Source organism: Lampetra planeri, chromosome 77 (assembly GCF_965212315.1).
Source record: "Lampetra planeri chromosome 77, kcLamPlan1.2.h2, whole genome shotgun sequence".
In the NCBI taxonomy this organism is placed as follows: Eukaryota; Metazoa; Chordata; class Hyperoartia; order Petromyzontiformes; family Petromyzontidae; genus Lampetra; species Lampetra planeri.
In genome coordinates, this window is record NC_136182.1 from 1,489,567 (window position 1) to 1,512,819 (window position 23,253).

Consider the following 23,253-nt stretch of genomic DNA (forward strand, 5'->3'; position numbering starts at 1 on the left):
GGGTCTCTGTGAGTGTGGGTCTCTGTGAGTGTGGGTCTCTGTGAGTGTGGGTCTGTGTGGGTCTCTGTGAGTGTGGGTCTCTGTGAGTCTCTGTGGGTCTCTGTGAGTCTGTAGCTGGCTGCTGCTATGAGTGTCCACGTGATGATGATATCATCCACTAGTTTAGCTGCTGTCATTTGTGATGGCCAGTGGGTGAGTGGGTGAGTGAGTGGGTGAGTGTGTGTGTGTGAGTGGGTGAGTGGGTGAGTTGGTGGGTGAGTGGGTGAGTGTGTGAGTGGGTGGGTGGGTGAGTGTGTTAGTGGTTGGGTGAGTGAGTGGGTGAGTGGGTGGGTGAGTGAGTGGGTGAGTGTGTGTGTGTGAGTGGGTGAGTGGGTGAGTGAGTGGGTGAGTGAGTGGGTGAGTGAGTGGCTGAGTGTGTGAGTGGATGGGTGAGTGTGTGAGTGGGTGGGTGAGTGAGTGAGTGGGTGAGTGGGTGTGTGTGTGAGTGGGTGGGTGAGTGAGTGTGTGAGTGGGTGAGTGGGTGAGTGAGTGGGTGAGTGTGTGAGTGGGTGGGTGAGTGTGTGAGTGGGTGGGTAAGTGAGTGAGTGTGTGAGTGGGTGGGTGAGTGAGTGGGTGGGTGAGTGTGTGAGTGGGTGGGTGAGTGAGTGGGTGGGTGAGGTGAGTGGGTGGGTGAGGTGAGTGTGTGAGTGAGTGTGTGAGTGAGTGTGTGAGTGGGTGGTTGAGCTGCTATCATTTCTGATGGTGGCTTCTGACACACACTCTCTCTCTGCCTCTCTCTCTCTGCCTCTCTCTCTCTGCCTCTCTCTCTGCCTCTCTCTGCCTCTCTCTCTGCCTCTCTCTCTCTCTATCTCTCTCTCTGTGCATGTTTGGAAGATTCTGCGTCCTGCCGGAGCTCCTGGCTCCCCACCTCGCGTGCACAGAGGCCTCGTGTTTCAGCACCCAGACCCGAGCCTCAGAGAGTGAACACGTTCATGACCGTTGTACCCGTTATTTTGTTTCGTTTATTAAGTCTTTTGAGTTCAACAGCTCTCTCTCCCCTTCGCTGTGAGTACTTTGTTTTCCTTCACGTGGTGCCGGATCATTTATCTCGCTCGCTCTCTCGCTCGCTCGCTCTCTCGCCACTCTCTTGCTCTCTCTCTCGCTCGCTCGCTCTCTCGCTCGCTCTCTCGCTCGCTCTCTCGCTCGCTCTCTCGCTCGCTCTCTCGCTCGGTCTCTCGCTCACTCTCTCGGTCACTCTCTCTGTCTCTCTCTCTTGCTGTCCTGTTCAGCTTTTCCTTCCCCTTTCTTCTCCTGCCCTCTTGTGAATAATTTTCTTTTGTTTTTTTAAATTGTTTTTGGGTCGTGTTTTCTCGTCGCGCGCTGGTGTAATGCCGCCATGCATCATGGCGCAGTACCCCAGGTTGGAATCTCTCTCGCTGAGGAATGGCAGACATTTGTTTTCCTCCGCCCGTCGAGGCCGTCGTTTATGTGGCCGATGGGAGCGTGGTGGCGCGCCTCGTGGAGACACGGGGCTCAACGTCGGGGTGGAGCTGTTAGTGCCGTGCACCCCGCTCTCTAGGCCCGCAGTCAGGGTGCTTCTCCCTGGCGCGCAGCCCTTCCTTAAAGGCGCCGACCTGCAGCGAGACCTGCGACGCTTCGCCACGGCGGTCTCACGCATCGTCGTGCTGCTGCCCTTGAGGACGAGGGGCCCGAAGCTGGTGCACGTCACGTCGCTTCAGCGGCAAACCTTTACGACGGTTTTGAAGGGCGGCGACACGGACTTCGACGTGACCCGCGAGTACACCATCGATGGTCACGGCTACACGGTGGACGCCTCCACGGCCGTGCCGCGGTGTTGTGGGTGTGGTGGTGCCGGCCACACCCGAAGATACTGCCCGGCCAAGATGAAGGAGAACGCTGCACAGCCTGCACCACAACACAAGCAATCATCAGGTGTGAAATCCACAGCAAGAAACTTTGAAAAAATTCTAATTTGTGAAATCCATAGCAAGAAAATGACAAAAAATATATCTAATTTGTGAAATCCACAGCAAAAAAATTTGAAAATAATTCAAGTTTGTGAAATCCACAGCAAGAAAATTTGAAAAACATTCTAATTTATGAAATCCACAGCAAGAAATTAAAAAAAACAAATTCTAATTTGTGAAATCCACAAGAAATAAAAAAAAAAAAAAAAATTTGTGAAATCCATAGCAAGAAAATTTGAAAAAAATTCTAATTTGTGAAATCCACAGCAAGAAAATTTGAAAAAAATTAAATTTGTGAAATCCACAGCAAGAAAATTAAAAAAAAAAATATAATTTGTGAAATCCACAGCAAGAAATTTTGAAAAAAATGCAAATTTGTGAAATCCACAGCAAGAAAATTTTCAAAAAATTCAAATTTGTGAAATCCATGGCAAGAAAATTTGAAAAAATATATCTAATTTGTGAAATCCACAGCAAAAAAATTTGAAAAGAATTAAAATTTGTGAAATCCACAGCAAGAAAATTTGAAAAAAATTCTAATTTGTGAAATCCACAGCAAGAAAATTTGAAAAAATTCAAATTTGTGAAATCCACAGCAAGAAAAAAAAAAAAAAAATTCTAATTTGTGAAATCCACAGCAAGAAAATTTGAAAAAATTATTCTAATTTGTGAAATCCACAGCAAGAAAATAAAAAAATTAATTCAAATTTGTGAAATCCATAGCAAGAGAATTTGAAAAAATATATCTAATTTGTGAAATCCACAGCAAGAAATTTTGAAAAAAATTCTAATTTGTGAAATCCAGAGCAAGAAAATAAAAAACAAATTCTAATTTGTGAAATCCACAGCAAGATGGAAGAGTCCATCTGGAAAACTGCCAAATCGCTGTCCTCGGTGCTGACGTTAGGAAAAACTGCCACTTTTTCCAAAATTTCTTGCTGTGGATTTCACACCTGATGACGATTGCTGCTTGTGTTGCAATCGAAACGTCGTGAAAATTTGGATTGTTTAATATTTTTATTATTTAATTTTTTCCCTTCTGCGTGATGACTTTACCGAAAGAACCAAGAATATGAATTCCCGCAGTCACGAAAGCTTTAAATCAAAATTTAAAAAAATCTCTGTCTGGGTTCAAGGTCCCAGGTCCTGAAAATGCAGTCGTCAGGGTCTCCGCATACGCAGACGACACATGCGCTGTGATCAACGATATTCTTGGTTCTTTCGGTAAAGTCATCACGTAGAAGGGAAATAATAAAATAAAAAATATATAAAACAATACAAATTCTCACGACGTTTCGACTGCAACACAAGCAATCACCAGGTGTGAAATCCACAGCAAGAAAATTAGAAAAAAAAAATCAAATTTGTGAAATCCACAGCAAGAAAATTTGAAAAAAATTCTAATTTGTGAAATCCACAGAAAGAAAATAAAAAAAAAATCAAATTTGTGAAATCCACAGCAAGAAAATTTGAAAAAAATTAAAATTTGTGAAATCCACAGCAAAAAAAAAAAAATCTAATTTGTGAAATCCACAGCAAGAAAATTTGAAAAAATTTCCTTATTTGTGAAATTCAAGGTTCCAGGTCCTGAAAATGCAGTCGTCAGGGTCTCCGCAGACGACACATGCGCTGTGATTGACAATGCGCAGGATGTCTCCGCGTTCTGCCGGGCAGTGACGGTCTACGAAGAGGCCTTTAGCGCCAAGGTTAACTGGCCAAGTGTGTGACTCTTCCCCCTCTAACCCAGCAGCTTAAATATACGCTGCCAAGCCTGGTGGTGTTTCATTCAAACGCTGTCTTTCCTACATACCTGTTCTTCACCTGAGGACGGCTGCTTGCGTTGTGGCCGAAACGTCGTGAGAATTGTATTTTATTATTTTTATTATTTCCCTTCTACGTGACTTTACCGAAAGAACCAAGAAGATGTGTGGCTCTATGTTTGGAGTCACAGGGTGCCGTGCGTTCTGTGCTGCTCCCAGGAGGAGTCGGTTGGCAGGCCGAGGGCGTAAAGTACCTCGGAGTTCACCTCGGGGGAAACGTTTGAGGCCAAATTGATGGCCTGGGCACGCCTCGCCCCGCTAATGTCCTTCAGGGGGCGAGTTCTCATCGGAAACAACCTGTCAGCCTCTGTGCTGTGGCATAGGGCCAAAGTCCTCCAGCCCCCGGACTGGCTACTCACGAGGACAAGCCGGTCACTCGCCCGCTTTGTGTGGCACGGCAAGCACTGGCTGAGGCCGGGGGTCCTCTGCCTGCTGGTGGGTGAGTGCGGCCAGGGCCTGGTGGATGTCTCCGCCAGGCAAGGGTGGCACAGGCGGGTTTTCTACAATCGGCTTTAATTGTCTCTTTATATTAAACCCGATCATCCGAGATTGGGAGAAATCCGGTTTGATTGGTTCTAATTGCAGAACCGCACTTCTCTCAACGATGGGCTTCATCCATTCCAAGCTAAGGAACTCACTGGCGCCCACGATTGTGGAGGAGAAGCTCCTCGTGTTCATCAAGACCAACCTGCCCGCCGCATTCTACGACTACTCCGTGTCTGATGGCCCCCCGAGTACGATGATAGCAGCACCGACGAGGAAGCAGCCTAAGCCTTGGATCAGAGCTTAGTGTTCATTAAACCAGGTTTTAATTCCCCCAAATTGGGTTTAATTGTATTGAAGAAAAAACCCCGATGCCTGCCGCTAGAAAAATCGGGTTTTTCCCACCCCATGGCGCCAGGGTGATGAGCTTCAGGCTGGAGGCCGTGAGGCGTCTGCTGTACGAGCAGGAGGAGCTGCCCTGGATGTCGCCGGCCCTCAGCAGCCTGCTGAGGGACGCCCGAGGGGGGGGGGGGGGTTGCCTGGGGTACGGGAGGGAGCTCTTCCTGTTGGACCTGTCCCTGGTCGACTCCACGGGGCTGCCGGGGTACTACCAGAGCCTCTTGGACGCGTGGCGGAGCCTTGAATGGAGCAGGGCGGCGAGCCCGCACTGCGCCCTCAGACATTTCATGCACGAACCCTTGTCCTGTAATAGCCTCTTCTTGGTTCTTTCGGTAAAGTCACGTAGAAGGGAAATAATAAAATAATAAAAATAAAACATAATAAACATAAAATAATAAAAATAAAACATAATAAAATATTTTTATTATGTTTTATGTTCATTATTTTATTTTTTCCCTTCTACGTGACTTTACCGAAAGAACCAAGAAGATGAATCCCTGCAGTCACGAAAGCTTTAAATCGAAATGTAATAGCCTCTTCAAATGAATCGGGGAGGAGAGAACGCCGGCCCTCCGCTTCACCGCGGCGGGGGTGCGGACAGTCGGAGCCACGACCGCCACCCCAAGTGGAAGACCGCTGCCCAGATCAGCGGCACTACTGGGCTCCGCTCCACGCTCGCCGCGGGAGGAGCTCGCAGCAATGCGGGAGCTGAAGACGGCGGCGCCTCACGACCTTTCTCCTTCCTGGAGTAGCGCATCTCCTGCGCCCGGCCTCACTGGCGCTGTGACTCGGGGAAACTGCTCAAACCCGCAGGCTGCAGAGACGTGGCCCTCAAGAGTGAGTGCCCCAAAGACAGCACTGTTACGCGTGCCGCGTCAAGGCGCTGCATTGTCAAGAGCTGGCAAACCTCCCGGACAGGAGATGGAGGGACTTGTTCTCTCCACCGATCGAGCCCCCCCCCCCCCCCCCCGAGTGGAAGCAGCTGTACAAGCCCCCCGTGGCAAAACGCTGCGGGGGGCTCCAGTGCAGCAAAGTCACCCCGGGGTCGTCAGATCTGTGTTGCGTTCTGCGGTGCAAAGGTGGATCTGGCCCACCGGTACTTGGGGTGTCCACGGCTGAACCCGATGTTCCGGCTCCTGGGATCCATCTTCAATGAACTGGGGGTTTCAAGTTCATTGATTAGGTATAGCCTTGTGAGCCATTCGGCTCTTGAATCGGGTGCAACCGCAACAAACAAAAAAACAAAAACGTGAACAAGAAAACATCTTAAAGTGAATATGTGACTAAGTGCAAACAGAAAATCCAAGAAAAGACAGCAAAATATTGCAGAAAAAGCAGCGTACACCAACGCTGCGTGCAAAAATCCCAGTGGGATGCAAGTCAAACAACAACAACCACAACCACAAGACAACTTAGATTAAGGCCATCAGTCTTACTCCGTACTACAACAAACAAACATGGCAGAGGTCGCAAACGGGTTTTGATTCCTTACCCGTACCCGGCCGCACCAGGGTCGCAAACGGCTACCCGTAGCTGTACCCGGCCGGGTACGGGTAGCCGGGTATCAGGTAGGGTACGGGTATCGGGTACCCGGTTGCGACCTCTGAAACATGGCCAAACCAGCTGGTTCATATACGGGGTGCCGCCTTACCCGGGCGAACAATCGCCACGATCTCGCAAACTTTGTCTGCGCCCAAGCAAAGGTGGCCGTTTACAAGACCCGGAAAACGAAGCTGCAAGGCGACACGGACGATGGTTACTCAACGAGGCGATGCTGAGGGGCCTGCTCAAGGCGCGGCTCCGGCTGGAGCACGCCTCGTACCCCTCCCATGCTGGGGACGCGCCACGCCGTGCACGACGACTTTCACGTTTGGACCGGTCGACTTTAAGTAGGCGATGTGCGTGACGACGCGGTGGCGGTGTGGCGGTGTAGGGGTGGGGCACGTGGCGGTGTGGCGGTGTGGCGCGTGGCCGTGTGGCGGAGTGGCGCACGTGCCGCGGTTTTGCAATGGCGATGTTGCTGTACTTCAGAGTTGTTGCTGCTGGCAGCAATAAAATTGGTTTAAAAGTCTGTCTCTCTCTGTCTCTCTCTGTCTCTCTGTCTCTCTCTACCTCTCTCCATGCGTTCAGGGCAAGCCCCATGGGCAGCTCCGGGTGGGCCGGCACCGGCCGGAGTGCTGGCGATCGCCGCCGCCTCGGAGCCGAGCCGGACCCAACCCTGGGGCAGCGTCGTCAGCAGGCGGTGCAGGTGGTGCAGCAGCTGCATGCGGTGCAGCAGCAAGCGCAGCAGCAGCAGCTGCTGCAAGTGCTGGGATTGGCTGGAACTTGTAGCGGAGTTGGAATAGGAGGTGGTGGAGGTGGTGGTGGTGTTGGTGGAGCTGCTGGTGTAGGTGGTGGTGGTGGAGGTGGTGGTGCTGAAGGTGTTGGTGGTGGAGGTGGTGATGGTGGTGTTGGTGGAGGTGGTGTTAGTGATGGTTGTGGTGGTGATGGTGGTGGTGAAGGTGGTGTTGGTGGTGGTTGTGGTGTTGGTGGTGTTAGTATTGGTGAAGGTGGTGGTGGTTGTGGTGCCACCACCGAGGTGAAAGCTGTGCGGGAGGAGCGTTGTTGTGCCGTGTGCGGGGACCAGGCGAGTGGCTATCACTTCAACGCCATCACCTGCGAGGGATGCAAAGGCTTCTTCAGGTTAAAACATAAACTACACTACACTATACACTACACTATACACTACACTACACACTATATACTACACTATACACTACTATACACTACACACTACACACTACTATACACTACACTATACACTACATACTACACTACATAATACACTACACTATACACTACACTATACACTACACTACACTGTACACTACACTGTACACTACACTGTACACTATACTACACACTACACTACACACTACACTACACGATATACTACACTACACTATACACTACACTATACACTACACTATACACTACATACTACACTACATACTACACTACACACTATACACTACACTATACACTACACTACACAACACTATACACTACTATACACTACACTATACACTACACAGTACAATACACTATACTACACACTATACACTACACTACACTATACACTCCATACTACACTACATACTACACTACACTACAGACTACACTACACTGTACACTACACTGCACACTACACTGTACACGACACTACACACTATACACACTACACTACACTATACACTGTACACTACACTATACACTGCTACACTATACACTACTACACTACACTATACACTACACTACTACACTATACACTACACTATACACTACACTATACACTACACTACACTGTACACTACACTGTACACTACACTGTACACTATACTACACACTACACTACACACTACACTACACACTACACTACACGATATACTACACTACACTATACACTACACTATACACTACACTATACACTACATACTACACTACATACTACACTACACACTATACACTACACTATACACTACACTACACAACACTATACACTACTATACACTACACTATACACTACACAGTACAATACACTATACTACACACTATACACTACACTACACTATACACTCCATACTACACTACATACTACACTACACTACAGACTACACTACACTGTACACTACACTGCACACTACACTGTACACGACACTACACACTATACACACTACACTACACTATACACTGTACACTACACTATACACTGCTACACTATACACTACTACACTACACTATACACTACACTACTACACTATACACTACACTATACACTACACTATACACTACTACACTATACACTACTACGCTATACACTACTACACCACTACACTATACTACACTACTACACTATACTACACTACTACACTATACACTACACTACACTATACACTACACTACACACTATACTACACACTACACTACACTATACCCGCTACTGTGCGTGTCGCTGCAGGAGGATGGAGAGGCGTGGGTCTGCCCTGCGCTGCCCCTTTGTGGGCCGCTGTGACGTGACGCTCGCCAACCGGCGGCAGTGCCAGGCCTGCCGCTTGCTGAAGTGTCGCTCAGCAGGAATGATGCCTCAATGTGAGTGGCGGGGTCTAAACTACACTACACACTACACTACACACTACTACACTATACACTACACTATACACTACACTACACGCTACTACAATACACTATGCACTACACTACACACTATACACTACTACACTACAATATACACTACACTTTCCACTACACACTACTACACTATACACTATACACTACACTATACACTACACTACTACACACTACACTACACTATACACTACACACTACACTACACACTACACTATACACCACTATACACTACACTACTATACACTACACTATACACTACACACTACACTATACACTACACACTACACTACACTCTACACTACACACTACACTACACACTACACTATACACTACACTACACTATACACTACACACTATACTATACACTACACTATACACTACACTATACACTACACTACACACTATACACTACTACACTACACTATACACTACACACTACTACAATACACTATGCACTACACTACACACTATACACTACTACACTACAATATACACTACACTTTCCACTACACACTACTACACTATACACTATACACTACACTATACACTACACTACTACACACTACACTACACTATGCACACTACACTACACACTACACTATACACTACTATACACTACACTACTATACACTACACTATACACTACACACTACACTATACACTACACACTACACTACACTCTACACTACACACTACACTACACACTACACTATACACTACACTACACTATACACTACACACTATACTATACACTACACTATACACTACACTACACACTACACTACACACTATACACTACACTACACACTAAACTACACAGTAGTCAACATCTCGTACCCCCCCCCCCCGCTCCCTGGCAGTGATCATGACGGATGAGGCTGTTCACCGCCGCCGCGACCTCATAGCCCGGCGCAGACGAGAGAGAGGAAGCCACTCCTCATGTACTGTACCACCTCTACACACTGTACACTGTACCACCTATACACACTGTACACCAGTGTACTGTACCACCTCTACACAATGTACACCAGTGTACTGCACCACCTCTACACTGTACACCAGTGTACTGCACCACATCTACACTGTACACAGTGTACTGTACCACTTCTGCACTGTACACCAGTGTACTGTACCACCTCTACACAATGTACACCAGTGTACTGTACCACCTCTACACTGTACACAGTGTACTGCACCATCTCTACACACTGTATACCGGTGTACTGTACCACCTCTACACTGTACACCAGTGTACTGTACGACCTCTACACTGTACACCAGTGTACTGCACCACATCTACACTGTACACCGTGTACTGTACCACCTCTGCACTGTACACCAGTGTGCTGTACCACATCTACACTGTACACCAGTGTACTGCACCACCTCTACACTGTACACAGTGTACTGTACCACCTATACACTGTACACCAGTGTACTGTACCACCTCTACACACTGTACACCAGTGTACCTTACCACCTCTACACTACACAGTGTACTGTACCACCTCTACACACTGTACACCAGTGTACTGTACCACCTCTACACACTGTGCACCAGTGTACTGTACCACCTCTACACACTATATACTGGTGTACTGTACACACCTCTACACTGTACACAGTGTACTGTACCACCTCTGCACACTGTACATCAGTGCACTGTACCACCTTTACACTGTACACAGTGTACTATACACACCTCTACACTGTACACCTGTGCACTGTACCACCTCTACACACTGTACACCAGTGTCTCTGTGTCTCTCTGTCTGTGTCTCTCTGTGTCTCTGTCTCTCTCTGTGTCTTTCTCTGTCACTCTGTGTCTCTCTCTGTCTCTCTGTGTCTCTCTGTCTCTGTGTCCCTCTCTGTCTCTCTGTGTCTCTCTGTCTCTGTGTCCCTCTCTGTCTCTCTGTGTCTCTGTCTCTCTGTCTCTGTCTCACTCTGTGTCTCTCTCTGTCTCTCTGTGTCTCTCTCTGTCTCTCTGTCTCTGTGTCTTTCTCTGTCACTCTGTGTGTGTCTCTCTGTCTCTGTCTATCTGTGTCACTGTCTCTGTGTCTCTCTGTCTCTGCCTGCCCAGGTGACGCATCTCCCGACGTCACCACGAGGTGTCCGCACGCTCGCAAGCTACGGAAGCTCTCCCCAGACCCCCGCCTGAGCTCCACCACCAGGGGTGGAGGGGGTGGAGGTGGAGTGGGTGGAGTGGGTGGAGTGGGTGGAGTGGGTGGAGTGGGAGAAGTGGGTGGAGTGGGTGGAGTTGGTCGAGGTGGAGTGGGAGAAGTGGGTGAAGGTAGAGTGGGGGGAGTGAGTGGAGGTGGAGTGGGTGGAGGTGGAGTGGGTGGAGGTGGAGTGGGTGGAGGTGGAGTGGGGGGAGGTGGAGTGGATGGAGTGGGTGGAGAAGGTGGAGTGAGTGGAGTGTGTGAAGGTGGAGTGGGAGAAGTGGGTGAAGGTAGAGTGGGGGGAGTGAGTGGAGGTGGAGTGGATGGAGTGGGGGGAGTGGGTAGAGTGGGGGGAGTGGGTGGAGGTGGAGTGAGTGGAGGTGGAGTGGGTGGAGTGGGTGGAGGTGGAGTGGATGGAGTGGGGGGAGTGGGTAGAGTGGGGGGAGTGGGTGGAGGTGGAGTGAGTGGAGGTGGAGTGGGGGGAGTGAGTGGAGGTGGAGTGGATGGAGTGGGGGGAGTGGGTAGAGTGGGGGGAGTGGGTGGAGGTGGAGTGAGTGGGGGTGGAGTGGGTGGAGTGTGTGGAGGTGGAGTGGGGGGAGTGGGAGAAGGTGGAGTGGGAGAAGGTGGAGTGTGTGGAGTGGGTGGAGGAGGAGTGGGTGGAGTGAGTGGAGGTGGAGTTGGAGTGGGGGGAGGTGGAGTGAGTGGAAGTGGAGTGAGTGGAGGTGGAGTGGGTGGAGTGGGTGGAGGTGGAGTGGGAGAAGGTGGAGGTGGAGTGAGTGGAGTTGGAAAGGGTGGTGGTGGAGTGGGGGGAGTAGGGGGAGTGGGAGAATGTGGAGTGGGTGGAGTTGGAGTGGGTGGAGTGGGTGGTGGTGGAGTGGGTGGAGTGGGTGGAGTGGGTGGAGTGGGTGGAGGTGGAGTTGGAGTGGGTGGTGGTGGAGTGGGTGATGGTGGAGCGGGTGGAGTGGGGGGCGAGCGGCTGCTGCTGCTGCGGCTGGCCCAGGCTGTGCTCTCGGCTCACCGCCGCACCTTCGACTCCTCCTTCAGCAGGTTCCAGCACTTCAGGGTGAGCCCTTGGGAGGGTGGGGAGGGTGGGGAGGGGTGGGGAGAGTGGGGGGATTGGAGGGCGAATTCAGACGCAGCTCACCCCATCATCTCCCCCCACAGAGACCCACAGAGACCCAAAGAGACCCACAGAGACCCACAGAGACCCACAGAGACCCACAGAGACTCAAAGAGACCCACAGAGACCCACAGAGACCCATACAGACCCAAAGAAACCCACAGAGACCCACAAAGACCCTCAGAGACTCACAAAGACCCATACAGACCCACATAGACCCACAGAGACCCACAGAGACCCACAGAGACCCACAAAGACCCACATAGACCCACAGAGACCATCAGAGACCCATACAGACCCACAGAGACCCACAGAGACCCATACATTATAATGATGATGAGAATCACTGTTATTATGCCAACTATATTGATGATTATTATAACGGTAATTATAATCATAACGGTGATCGGCGATGATGGCGATGATGATGTTTCCTCCGCTCCGTCTCCTCCGTCGTAGCCGGCTGTGCGAGAGCCGAAGTCCGTGCCGGGAGCTGAACACCGGCACATGGCCGCCGGATCAGCCGCTGAATCAGCTGCTGGATCAGCTGGTGGATCAGCTGGTGGATCAGCTGGTGGATCAGTCACTGGATCAGTCACTGGATCAGCTGCTGGATCAGCTGGTGGATCAGCTGGTGAATCAGTCACTGGATCAGTCGCTGGATCAGCTGCTGGATCAGCTGCTGGATCAGCTGCTGGATCAGCTGGTGGATCAGGAGGAGGAGTGGGGGGGAGTGACTCCACTCCCAGCTACTCGATGCTACCGCACGTGAGCGACTTGACCACGCACATGATCCAGCAGGTGATCGCCTTCGCCAAGGTGACGCCGGGATTCAGGTGAACTGAGAGCAGCAACACTCGCTCAGACACTCACTCAGACACTCACTCAGACACTCACTCAGCCACTCAGACACTCACTTAGCCACTCACTCACTCAGACACTCACTCAGACACTCACTCACTCACTCAGACACTCACTCAGACACTCACTCAGACACTCACTCACTCAGACACTCACTCACTCAGACACTCACTCACTCAGACACTCACTCACTCAGACACTCACTCACACACTCACTCAGACATTCACTCAGACACTCACTCACTCAGACACTCACTCAGACACTCACTCAGACACTCACTCACTCACTCAGACACTCACTCAGACACTCAGACACTCACTCACTCAGACACTCACTCAGACACTCGCTCAGACACTCACTCAGACACTCACTTACTAAGACACTCACTCAGACACTCACTCACTGATCCAGTGGCTGATCCACCGACTGATCCAGCCACCCCCTCATGTGCTGTGCCGGCCTTTATAGGTGCTCGCTAACAGCACTTGCAACCTCGATACGGTGGATATTTGTCTCTGCTTTTGCCTACACGTGTTCCATGTGTGTGTGTACGCGTGTAGCCCACGGTTCGCTGGAGGCTACAGCCAGCAAATTAATGAGGCCTCACTCAGGCTGTGCCACGTGCACTATTAACTAGGCCTCACTCAGGCTGTGCCACGTGTACTATTAACTAGGCCTCACTCAGGCTGTGCCACGTGCACTATTAACTAGGCCTCACTCAGGCTGTGCCACGTGCACTATTAACTAGGCCTCACTCAGGCTGTGCCACGTGTACTATTAACTAGGCCTCACTCAGGCTGTGCCACGTGCACTATTAACTAGGCCTCACTCAGGCTGTGCCACGTGTACTATTAACTAGGCCTCACTCAGGCTGTGCCACGTGCACTATTAACTAGGCCTCACTCAGGCTGTGCCACGTGTACTATTAACTACGCCTCACTCAGGCTGTGCCGCGTGTACTATTAACTAGGCCTCACTCAGGCTGTGCCAGGTGCACTATTAACTAGGCCTCACTCAGGCTGTGCCACGTGCACTATTAACTAGGCCTCACTCAGGCTATGCCACGTGCACTATTAACTAGGCCTCACTCAGGCTGTGTCACGTGCACTATTAACTAGGCCTCACTCAGGCTGTGTCACGTGCACTGTTAACTAGGCCTCACTCAGGCTGTGTCACGTGCACTATTAACTAGGCCACACTCGGGCTGCTCCACGTGCACTAGACCAGGCGAGGTAGTCAACATCTCAGTATCGAACCCACGACCTCCTGCGTACTGGGCGAGATAGTCAACATCTTCTAGCCAGCGTGGGTGTCAGGGTCCAGGATCGAACCTACGACCTCCTGTACATCAAGTGAGGTAGTCAACATCTCCTAGCCACCGTGGGCATTAGGTCCACTGATTAAACCCACGACCTCCTGCCTAGCAGGCAAGGTAGTCAACATCTCCACATCAAACCCGCGACCTCCTGCGTACCGGGCGAGATAGTCAACATCTCAGCGTCCAACCCACGACCTCCTGTACACCAGGCGAGGTAGTCAACATCTCAGCGTCCAACCCACGACCTCCTGTACACCAGGCGAGGTAGTCAACATCTCAGCATGGAAGCCGCAACCTCCTGTACACCAGGCGAGGTAATCAACATCTCAGCATGGAACTCACGACCTCCTGTACACCAGGCGAGGTAGTCAACATCTCAGCATGGAACCCACGACCTCCTTTACACCAGGCGAGGTAGTCAACATCTCAGCATCGAACCCACGATCTCCTGCGTACCAGGCGAGGTAGTCAACATCTTCTAGCCAGCGTGGGTGTCAGGGTCCAGGATCGAACCTACGACCTCCTGTACACGAAGTGAGGTAGTCAACATCTCCTAGCCACCGTGGGCATTAGGTCCACTGATTAAACCCACGACAACCTGCCTCCCAGGCGAGGTAGTCAACATCTCCACATCTCCACATCGATCCCACGACCTCCTGTACACCAGGCGAGGTAGTCAACATCTCAGCATGGAACCCACGACCTCCTGCGTACCGGGCGAGGTAGTTAACATCCCCTCCGCGTCTCTCCACACCGACCCCTGCGCCCGTCAGGGAGTTGTCCATCGAGGATCAGATCGCCCTGCTCAAGGGTTCTGCCTTCGAGATTGTCCAGATCCGCTTCAACAGCGTCTACGACGCGTCCACGCGCACGTGGGTGTGCGGCTCGCTCGTCTACAGCGTGGAAGACGCCGCCCAGTGTGAGAGAGCGTCACCGTCACTATCACTACTACCATCACTACTACCATCACTATCATTACTAGCTTCACCAACATCACCACCATCACCACCATCACTACCACCACCATCACTACCACCACCATCAACTACCACCATCACTACTACCATCACAACCACCACTACCACCATCACTATCATCACTACTACCATCACCACTATCACCACCATCACCACCATCACTACCATCACTACTACCATCACCACCATCACTACTACCATCACTACCATCACTACTACCATCACCACCATCACTACAATCACTACTACCACCACTACCATCACCACTACCATCACTACTACCATCACCATCATCACTACTACCATCACCACTATCACCACCATCACTACCATCATCACTATCATCACTACCGTCACCACTACCATCACCACTAACATCACCACCATCACCACCATCACTACCATTACTCCTACCATCACCACCATCATCACCACCATCACCACTACCATCATCACTACCACCATCACTACCGCCATCACTACCACCACCATCGCCACCACCATCAATACCATCACCACTACCATTACCACTATCATCACTACTACCATCACAACTATCACCATCATTACCACCATCACCACCATCACTACCATCACCACTATCACCATCATCACCACCATCACCACCGTCATCACTACCATCACCACCACCATCACCACCGTCACTACCACCATCACTACCATCACTATCATCCTGATCATCTATATCTGTGTCTTTATCTGAGTGTGTCTATCTCCGTGTCTCTCTATCTGTGTCTCTCTGTCTGTCTCTCTATATGTGTATCTATCTCTGTGTCTCTCTCTCCGTGTCTCTGTCCGTGTCTTTCTATCCGCGTGTCTCTGTCCACGTCTCTCTGTTTGTCTCTCTCTCTCTGTGTCTCTCTCCGTGTCTCTCTATCTGTCTCTCTCTCTGTGTCTCTCTCCGTGTCTCTGTCCGCGTGTCTCTCTCCGTGTCTCTCTGTGTCTCTCTGTCCGTGTCTCTCTCTCTCCGTCTCTCTATCTGTGTCTCTCTGTTCGCATGTCTCTCTATCTGTGTCTCTCTCCGTGTCTCTGTCTGTCTCTCTCTCTGTGTCTCTCTCCATGTCTCTCTATCTATGTCTCTCTCTGTGTCTCTATCTCCGTGTCTCTCTGTCTGTGTTTCTCTATCTGTGTCTCTCTCCGTGTCTCTCTGTCTGTGTCTCTCTCTCTGTGTCTCTCTCTTCGTGTCTCTCTGTCCGTGTCTCTCTTTGTGTCTCTCTCCGTGTCTCTCTGTGTCTCTCTGTCCGCGTGTCTCTCTCCGTGTCTGTCTGTCTCTCTCTCTGTGTCTCTCTGTCTGTCTCTCTCTCTGTCTCTCTCTCCGTGGCTCTGAGTCTCTGTCTGCGTGTCTCTCTCCGTGTCTCTCTCTCTCTGTGTCTCTCCCCGTGTCTCTCTGTCTCCGTCTCTCTCTCTGTGTCTCTCTCCGTGTCTCTCTCTCCGTGTCTCTCTCTCCGTGTCTCTCTCTCCGTGTCTCTCTGTCTGTATCTCTGTCTCTCCCCGTGTCTCTGTCTCCGTGTCTCTCTGTCTGTGTCTCTCTGTCTGTGTCTCTCTGTCTGTCTCTCTGTTTGTGTCTCTCTGTCTGTCTCTCCCCGTGTCTCTGTCTCCGTCTCTCTCCGTGTCTCTCTGTGTCTCTCCCCCGTGTCTCTCTGTCTCTGTGTCTCTCTGTCTGTGTCTCTCTGTGTCTCTCTGTCTCCGTGTCTCTCTCTCTCCGTGTCTCTCTGTCTCCGTGTCTCTCTGTGTCTCTCCCCGTGTCTCTCTGTCTCCGTGTCTCTCTGTCTGTGTCTCTCCCCGTGTGTCTCTGTCTGTGTCTCTCCCCGTGTCTCTCTGTCTGTGTCTCTCCCCGTGTCTCTCTGTTTGTGTCTCTCTGTCTGTCTCTCCCCGTGTCTCTCTGTCTCCGTCTCTCTCTCTGTCTCTCTCCGTGTCTCTCTGTGTCTCTCCCCCGTGTCTCTCTGTCTGTGTCTCTCTGTCTGTGTCTCTCTGTGTCTCTCTGTCTCCGTGTCTCTCTGTCTCTGTGTCTCTCTGTCTCCGTGTCTCTCTCTGTCTGTGTCTCTCTCCGTGTCTCTCTGTCCGTGTCTCTCTGTCCGTGTCTCTCTGTCTCCGTGTCTCTCTGTCTCCGTGTCTCTCTGTCTCCGTGTCTCTCTCCGTGTCTCTCTGTCTGTGTCTCTCTCCGTGTCTCTGTGTCTGTCTGTCTCTGTGTCTCTCTCCGTGTCTCTCTGTCTGTGTCTCTCTCCGTGTCTCTCTCTCCGTGTCTCTCTCTCTGTGTCTCTCTCCGTGTCTCTCTGTCTGTGTCTCTCTGTCTGTGTCTCTCTCTGTGTCTCTCTCTCCGTGTCTCTCTCTCCGTGTCTCTCTGTCTGTGTCTCTCTCCGTGTCTCTCTCTCTGTGTCTCTCTCTGTGTCTCTCTCCGTGTATCTCTGTCTGTGTCTCTCTATCTGTCTCTTTGTCTGTGTCTCTCTCTGTCTCTCTATCTGTGTCTCTCTCTCCGTGTCTCTCTGTCTGTGTCTCTCTCTGTGTCTCTCTCTCCGTGTCTCTCTATCTGTGTCTCTCTCTCCGTGTCTCTCTATCTGTGTCTCTCTCTCCGTGTCTCTCTGTCTCTGTGTCTCTCTGTCTCTCTCTCTGTGTCTCTGTGTCTCTCTCTCTCCGTGTCTCTCTGTCTCTGTGTCTCTCTGTCCGCGTGTTTCGCAGCGGGCTTCAACTCGGGCTTCGTGGTGCCCATCAGCAAGTTCCACGACGACCTCCGCGCCCTGCACCTCGCGGAGGTCGAATACGCCCTGATGCAGACCCTAGCCCTCTACTCCTCAGGTTAGACACAGATACAGATAGACACACACACAGACACACACACAGATAGACACACACACACAGATACACAGATATACACACAGACACACAGACACACACACAGACACACACACAGACACACACAGATAGATAGATAGACACACACACACACAGAATACGCCCTGATGCAGGCCGTGACCCTCTACTCGTCAGGTTAGATACACACACAGACACACACAGAGACAGATAGACACACAGATAGACACACACACAGATAGACACACACACAGACACACACAGATCAAAGATCAAAGATCCCCCGTATAGCCTTAACAGACTGTAGGGGCAAGTGCTGTTAGGGAGCACCTATGAAGGCCAGAACGGTACACGAGGGGGTGGGTGGCCAGCACCACGCCCGACCGCCTTTGTCTCCCTAGTGGCAATGTTTACACACCGCACCAGGTACTCATTTGAGGCTGAGTCGACCTAGGGGAGGCCCGGGACCGGTTCAGATAATCGTCACTGGTGTTGGCCGTGAGCGGGAATCGAACTCGTGTCGCCAGGTTCATAGCGCAGCGCACTAACCGCTGCACTATCGCTCCCCACACACACAGATAGACACACACACAGACACACACACAGACACACACACACAGACACACACACAGAGACACACAGACAGATAGACACACACACAGACACACACACAGACACACACAGACACACACACACAGACACACACAGACACACACACACAGACACACACACAGAGACACACAGACAGATAGACACACACAGACACACACACAGACACACACAGACACACACACACAGACACACACACACAGACACACACACACAGACACACACACAGAGGCACACAGACGGATAGATAGACACACACAGTGACACACACAGAGACACACACACAGACAGACACACACAGACACACACACAGACACACACACAGACACAACAACAACAACCGCCATTCGCCACTAAGTGGCGGTGATGTCACCACGACGCTTGTGCCAGGCCAAGTGCACCTTGAGGCCACGTGAAGTGTTGAACGCCCGCTGGCAGGAGGTCACAGGGCAGACCCAGCAGGTGCCACGGGTCCACTGACCGAGATGACTGGCTGATGCACCACCTGTGCCCCCTACTGTGCCAACTTGCTGTGCTTTAGCCACCCGGCGCTCCGCTCGGTGTTGTGAGCATCGCTCCTCCGCCCTCCGTTGTTGTTGGAGGGCGACTGCCTCCAACTGCCCAGTAGCGTCCTTCACGAGCCTCCTCCACAGAGGCCGATCTTGACACCGCTGGTACCAGTCATCGGCAAGTCCACTCAGCTCCACGTCCTCCTGTACCACATCACTCCATCTCTTCTCTAGCCCGTGCCGCGCCCGTTGAGCCCCCTCGATCCGGCCTAACAAAAGCTGTTTAGGCATGCGGTGGCTGGGCATGCGGGCTACATGACCCAGCCAACGCAGCCTTGCCTGCCGGAGGAGCTCACCGATGGGACTTTGCCCAGGTCTTTCAAGGATTTGTGAGCTCCTCACACAATCCAGCCTGGTTAAACCCGGGATGGATCGTAGGCAGGCCAGCCTAAATGTTTCCAACCGGCGAATTAAACACAGGCACACACAGATAGACACACAGACAGATAGACACACACACAGATAGACACACACACAGACACACACACAGACACACACACAGACACACACATACACACACACAGACACACACACAGACACACACACAGACACACAGACTCACACACACACAGATAAACACACACACAGACACACACACAGACACACACAGATAGACACAGACACACACACACAGAGACACACACACAGACACACACACAGAAACACACAGGTAGACACAGACACACACACAGAGATACACACAGATAGACACACACAAATAGACACACACACAGATAGACACACACACAGATAGACACACACACAGATAGACATACACACAGATAGAGAGACACAGAGAATGAGTTTGGTGGGTGAATGAGTGGGTGGGTGAATGAGTGGGTCGGTGAATGAGTGGGTGGGTGAATGAGTGGGTGTTTGAATGAGTGGGTGGGTGAATGAGTGGGTATTTGAGTGAGTGGGTGTTTGAATGAGTGGGTATTTGAGTGGGTGGGTGAATGAGTGGGTGGGTGAATAAGTGAATGGGTGGGTGAGTGAGTGAGTGGGTGGGTGAATGAGTGAGTGAGTAGTTGAGTGAATGGGTGGGTGAGTGAGTGGGTGGCACTGGGAGAGACAAAGGCAGCCGGGCGTGGTGGTGCTGGTAGCCACCCACCCTCTTTGTGTGTGTAGCCACAGTGCCGGTAGCCTTCATAGACACTGCTGCTGCTACACGCTTACAGCACTTGGCCCTACAGCCTCTTAGAATCTACACGGGGGATCTTTGTCTATGTGTGTGTCTCTGTGTGTTAGTCTCTGTGTCTCTCTCTGTGTGTCTGTGTGTGTCTTGGTGTCTCTCTCTGTGTGTGTCTGTGTGTCTCTCCTGGCCTGCCTACGATCAATCCTGGGTTTAACCAGGCTGGATTGTGTGAGGAGCTCACAAATCCTTGAAAGATCTGGGCAAATTCCCATCGGTGAGCTCCTCCGGCAGGCAAGGCTGCGTTGGCTGGGTCATGTAGCCCGCATGCCCAGCCACCGCATGCCTAAACAGCTTTTGTTCGGCCGGATTGAGGGGGCTAAACAGGCGCGATACGGGCTAGATAAGAGATGGAGTGATGTGGTACAGGAGGACGTGGAGCTGAGTGGACTTGCCAATGACTGGTACCAGCGGTGTCAAGATCGGCCTCTGGAGGAGGCTCATGAAGGACGCTACTGGGCAGTTGGAGGCAGTCACCCTCCAACATCAACGGAGGGCGGAGGAGCGACGCTCACAACAACGAGCAGAGCGCCGGGTGGCTAAAGCACAGCAAGTTGGTACAGTAGAGGGCACAGGTGGTGCATCAGCCAGTCATCTCGGTCATCTCGGTCAGTCGACCCGTGGCACCTGCTGGGTCTGCACCGTGACCTCCTGCCAGCGGGCGTTCGACATTTCACGTGGCCTCAAGGTGCACTTGGCCTGGCACAAGCGTCGTGGTGACGTCACCGCCACTTAGTGGCGAATGGCGGTTGTTGTTGTTGTCTGTGTGTCTCTGTGTGTCTCTGTGTGTCTGTGTGTGTGTGTCTCTGTGTGTCTCTGTGTATGTGTCTGTGCGTGTCTCTGTGTGTGTTTGTCTGTGTGCGTGTCCGTGTGTGTGTCTCTCTGTTTGTGTTTGTATGTCTCTGTGTGTCTGTGTGTGTGTGTCTGTGTGTGTCTGTGTGTGTGTGTCTATGTACATGTCTCTGTCTCTCTGTGTTCAGACCGTCTGGGCGTGTCCGACTGGCGCCGCGTGGACCAGTTGCAGGAGCAGTGCGCACTCGCCCTGCAGATGATTATTACACTGAACCACCCAGCTCCTGCAAACAGGTAAAGTGTAGTATGTGTGGTGTAGTGTAGTGTGTGGTGTAATGTGTAGTGTAGTGTGTAGTGTAGTGTGTAATGTGGTATGGTGTGGTGTGTAATGTAGTGTGGAGTGTAGTGTAGTGTGGAGTGTAGTGTAGTGTGTGTAGTGAATGATTGGTTGAGTGAGTGAATGGGTTGAGTGAGTGGGTTGAGTGAGTGGGTGTGAGTAGGTGAGTTAGTGTATGAGTGAATGGATGAGTGATTGGATGAGTGAGTGGATGATGGAGTGGATGAGTGAGTAGGTGAGTAAGTGGTTGAGTGAGTGAATGGAGGAGTGAGCCAATGGGTAAATGAGTGGATGAGTGGGAGAGTGAGTGCATGAGTGTGTGAGTGGTTGAGTGAGTGGATGAGTGAGTGAGTGAGTGAGTGGGTGAGTGAGTGGTTGAGTGAGTGAGTCAATGAGTGAGTGAGTGGTTGAGTGAGTGGTTCAGTGAGTGAGTGAGTTAATGGGTAAGTGAGTGGATGAGTGGTTGAGTGGTTGAGTGAGTGAGTCAATGAGTGAGTGAGTGGTTGAGTGAGTGGTTCAGTGAGTGAGTGAGTTAATGGGTAAGTGAGTGGATGAGTGGTTGAGTGGGTGAGTGAGTGAGTGGGTGATTGAGTGAATGGTTGAGTGAGTGGTTACGTTGATCTGTGTGTCTGTATCTGTAACTGTGTCTGTTTTCTGTGTGTCTGTCTGCGTGTCTGACTGTGTATCTCTGTATGTGTCTGTGTGTGTCTGTGTGTCTCTCTGTGTATCTGTTTGTGTATGTGTGTATCTGTGTGTGTCTGTGTCAGCCAGTCTGTGTGTGAGTGTCTGTGTGTCTGGGTGTGTGTTTGTTTGTGTGTGTCTGTGTGTGTTTGGAGAATTTCCCATACCTGGGCAGTGTGCTCATGACCGGCTCCTGTTTAACAGCAGAGGTCTCACTCTGAATCAGTCAAGTGGTAATATCTTTCCATCGGTTGCGTAACGCTGTGTGGAAGCTACCTGGTCTGTCGCTCCGCACGAAGCTTCAGGTCTTCTCTGTATGTGTGTGTGTCTGTGTGTGTCTGTATGTGTGTGTCTGTATCTATGTCACTGTGTGTGTCTGTGTGTGTGTCTGTATCTGTGTCTGTGTGTGTCTGTATGTGTGTGTGTGTCTGTGCGTGTGTGCAGGACTCTCTTTGCGAGGGTCGTGGGCAAGTTGGTGCAGCTGCGCTCCATCTCGGCCGAGCACTCTCGCCAGCACCTCCACTTCCAGAGCTCCCAGGCGGATTCTCTCACCCCTCTCATCAGCGAGATCTTCGCCTGGCCACCGGACGCTACGTGACACCTTCAGGAAAGAGAGTGAGAGACGGAGAGAGAAAGAGAGAGACAGAGAGAGGCAGAGAGAGGCAGAGAGAGGCAGAGAGAGGCAGAGAGAGACATAGAGAGACAGAGAAAGACAGAGAGAGACAGACAGAGACACAATGACACAGAGACAGAGAGAGGCAGAGAGAGGCAGAGAGAGGCAGAGAGAGGCAGAGAGAGACAGAGAGAGACAGGGAGAGACAGAGAGGGAGACAGGGAGAGAGAGACAGAAACAGAGACACAGGTGTAGAGACAGATAGACAAAGAGGGAGATGTAGATGGAGACATAGACTTTTGATGTTTAACTTTTAATACATTTGATTGATTCTAGGAAGCATCAATGCCAGCAACCAT

At 51.1% G+C, this 23,253-nt stretch overlaps 1 protein-coding gene across 1 annotated transcript; it reads left to right on the top strand.

Annotated features, from left to right (window-relative positions):
• Window positions 1–6,440: 6,440 nt before the first annotated feature.
• Window positions 6,441–22,972, top strand: LOC144738077 (nuclear receptor subfamily 1 group I member 2-like). Its single transcript, XM_078620986.1, has 10 exons — window positions 6,441–6,487; window positions 6,800–7,351; window positions 8,667–8,797; window positions 9,697–9,777; window positions 10,917–11,024; window positions 12,588–12,951; window positions 15,069–15,214; window positions 17,970–18,086; window positions 21,452–21,557; window positions 22,726–22,972. Exons 1-10 carry the CDS (start codon window positions 6,441–6,443, stop codon window positions 22,877–22,879), a joined length of 1,806 nt encoding a protein of 601 aa, XP_078477112.1. The 3' UTR covers window positions 22,880–22,972.
• The last annotated feature ends 281 nt before the right edge of the window (window positions 22,973–23,253 follow it).

Coding starts and splice junctions, on each gene's coding strand:
- LOC144738077 (XM_078620986.1), top strand. CDS start 6,441: ATGCTGAGGGGCCTGCTCAAGGCGCGGCTCCGGCTGGAGCACGCCTC. Junction 7,352..8,666: donor GGATGCAAAGGCTTCTTCAG/GTTAAAACATAA, acceptor GTGTCGCTGCAG/GAGGATGGAGAGGCGTGGGT. Junction 18,087..21,451: donor CCTAGCCCTCTACTCCTCAG/GTTAGACACAGA, acceptor CTCTGTGTTCAG/ACCGTCTGGGCGTGTCCGAC.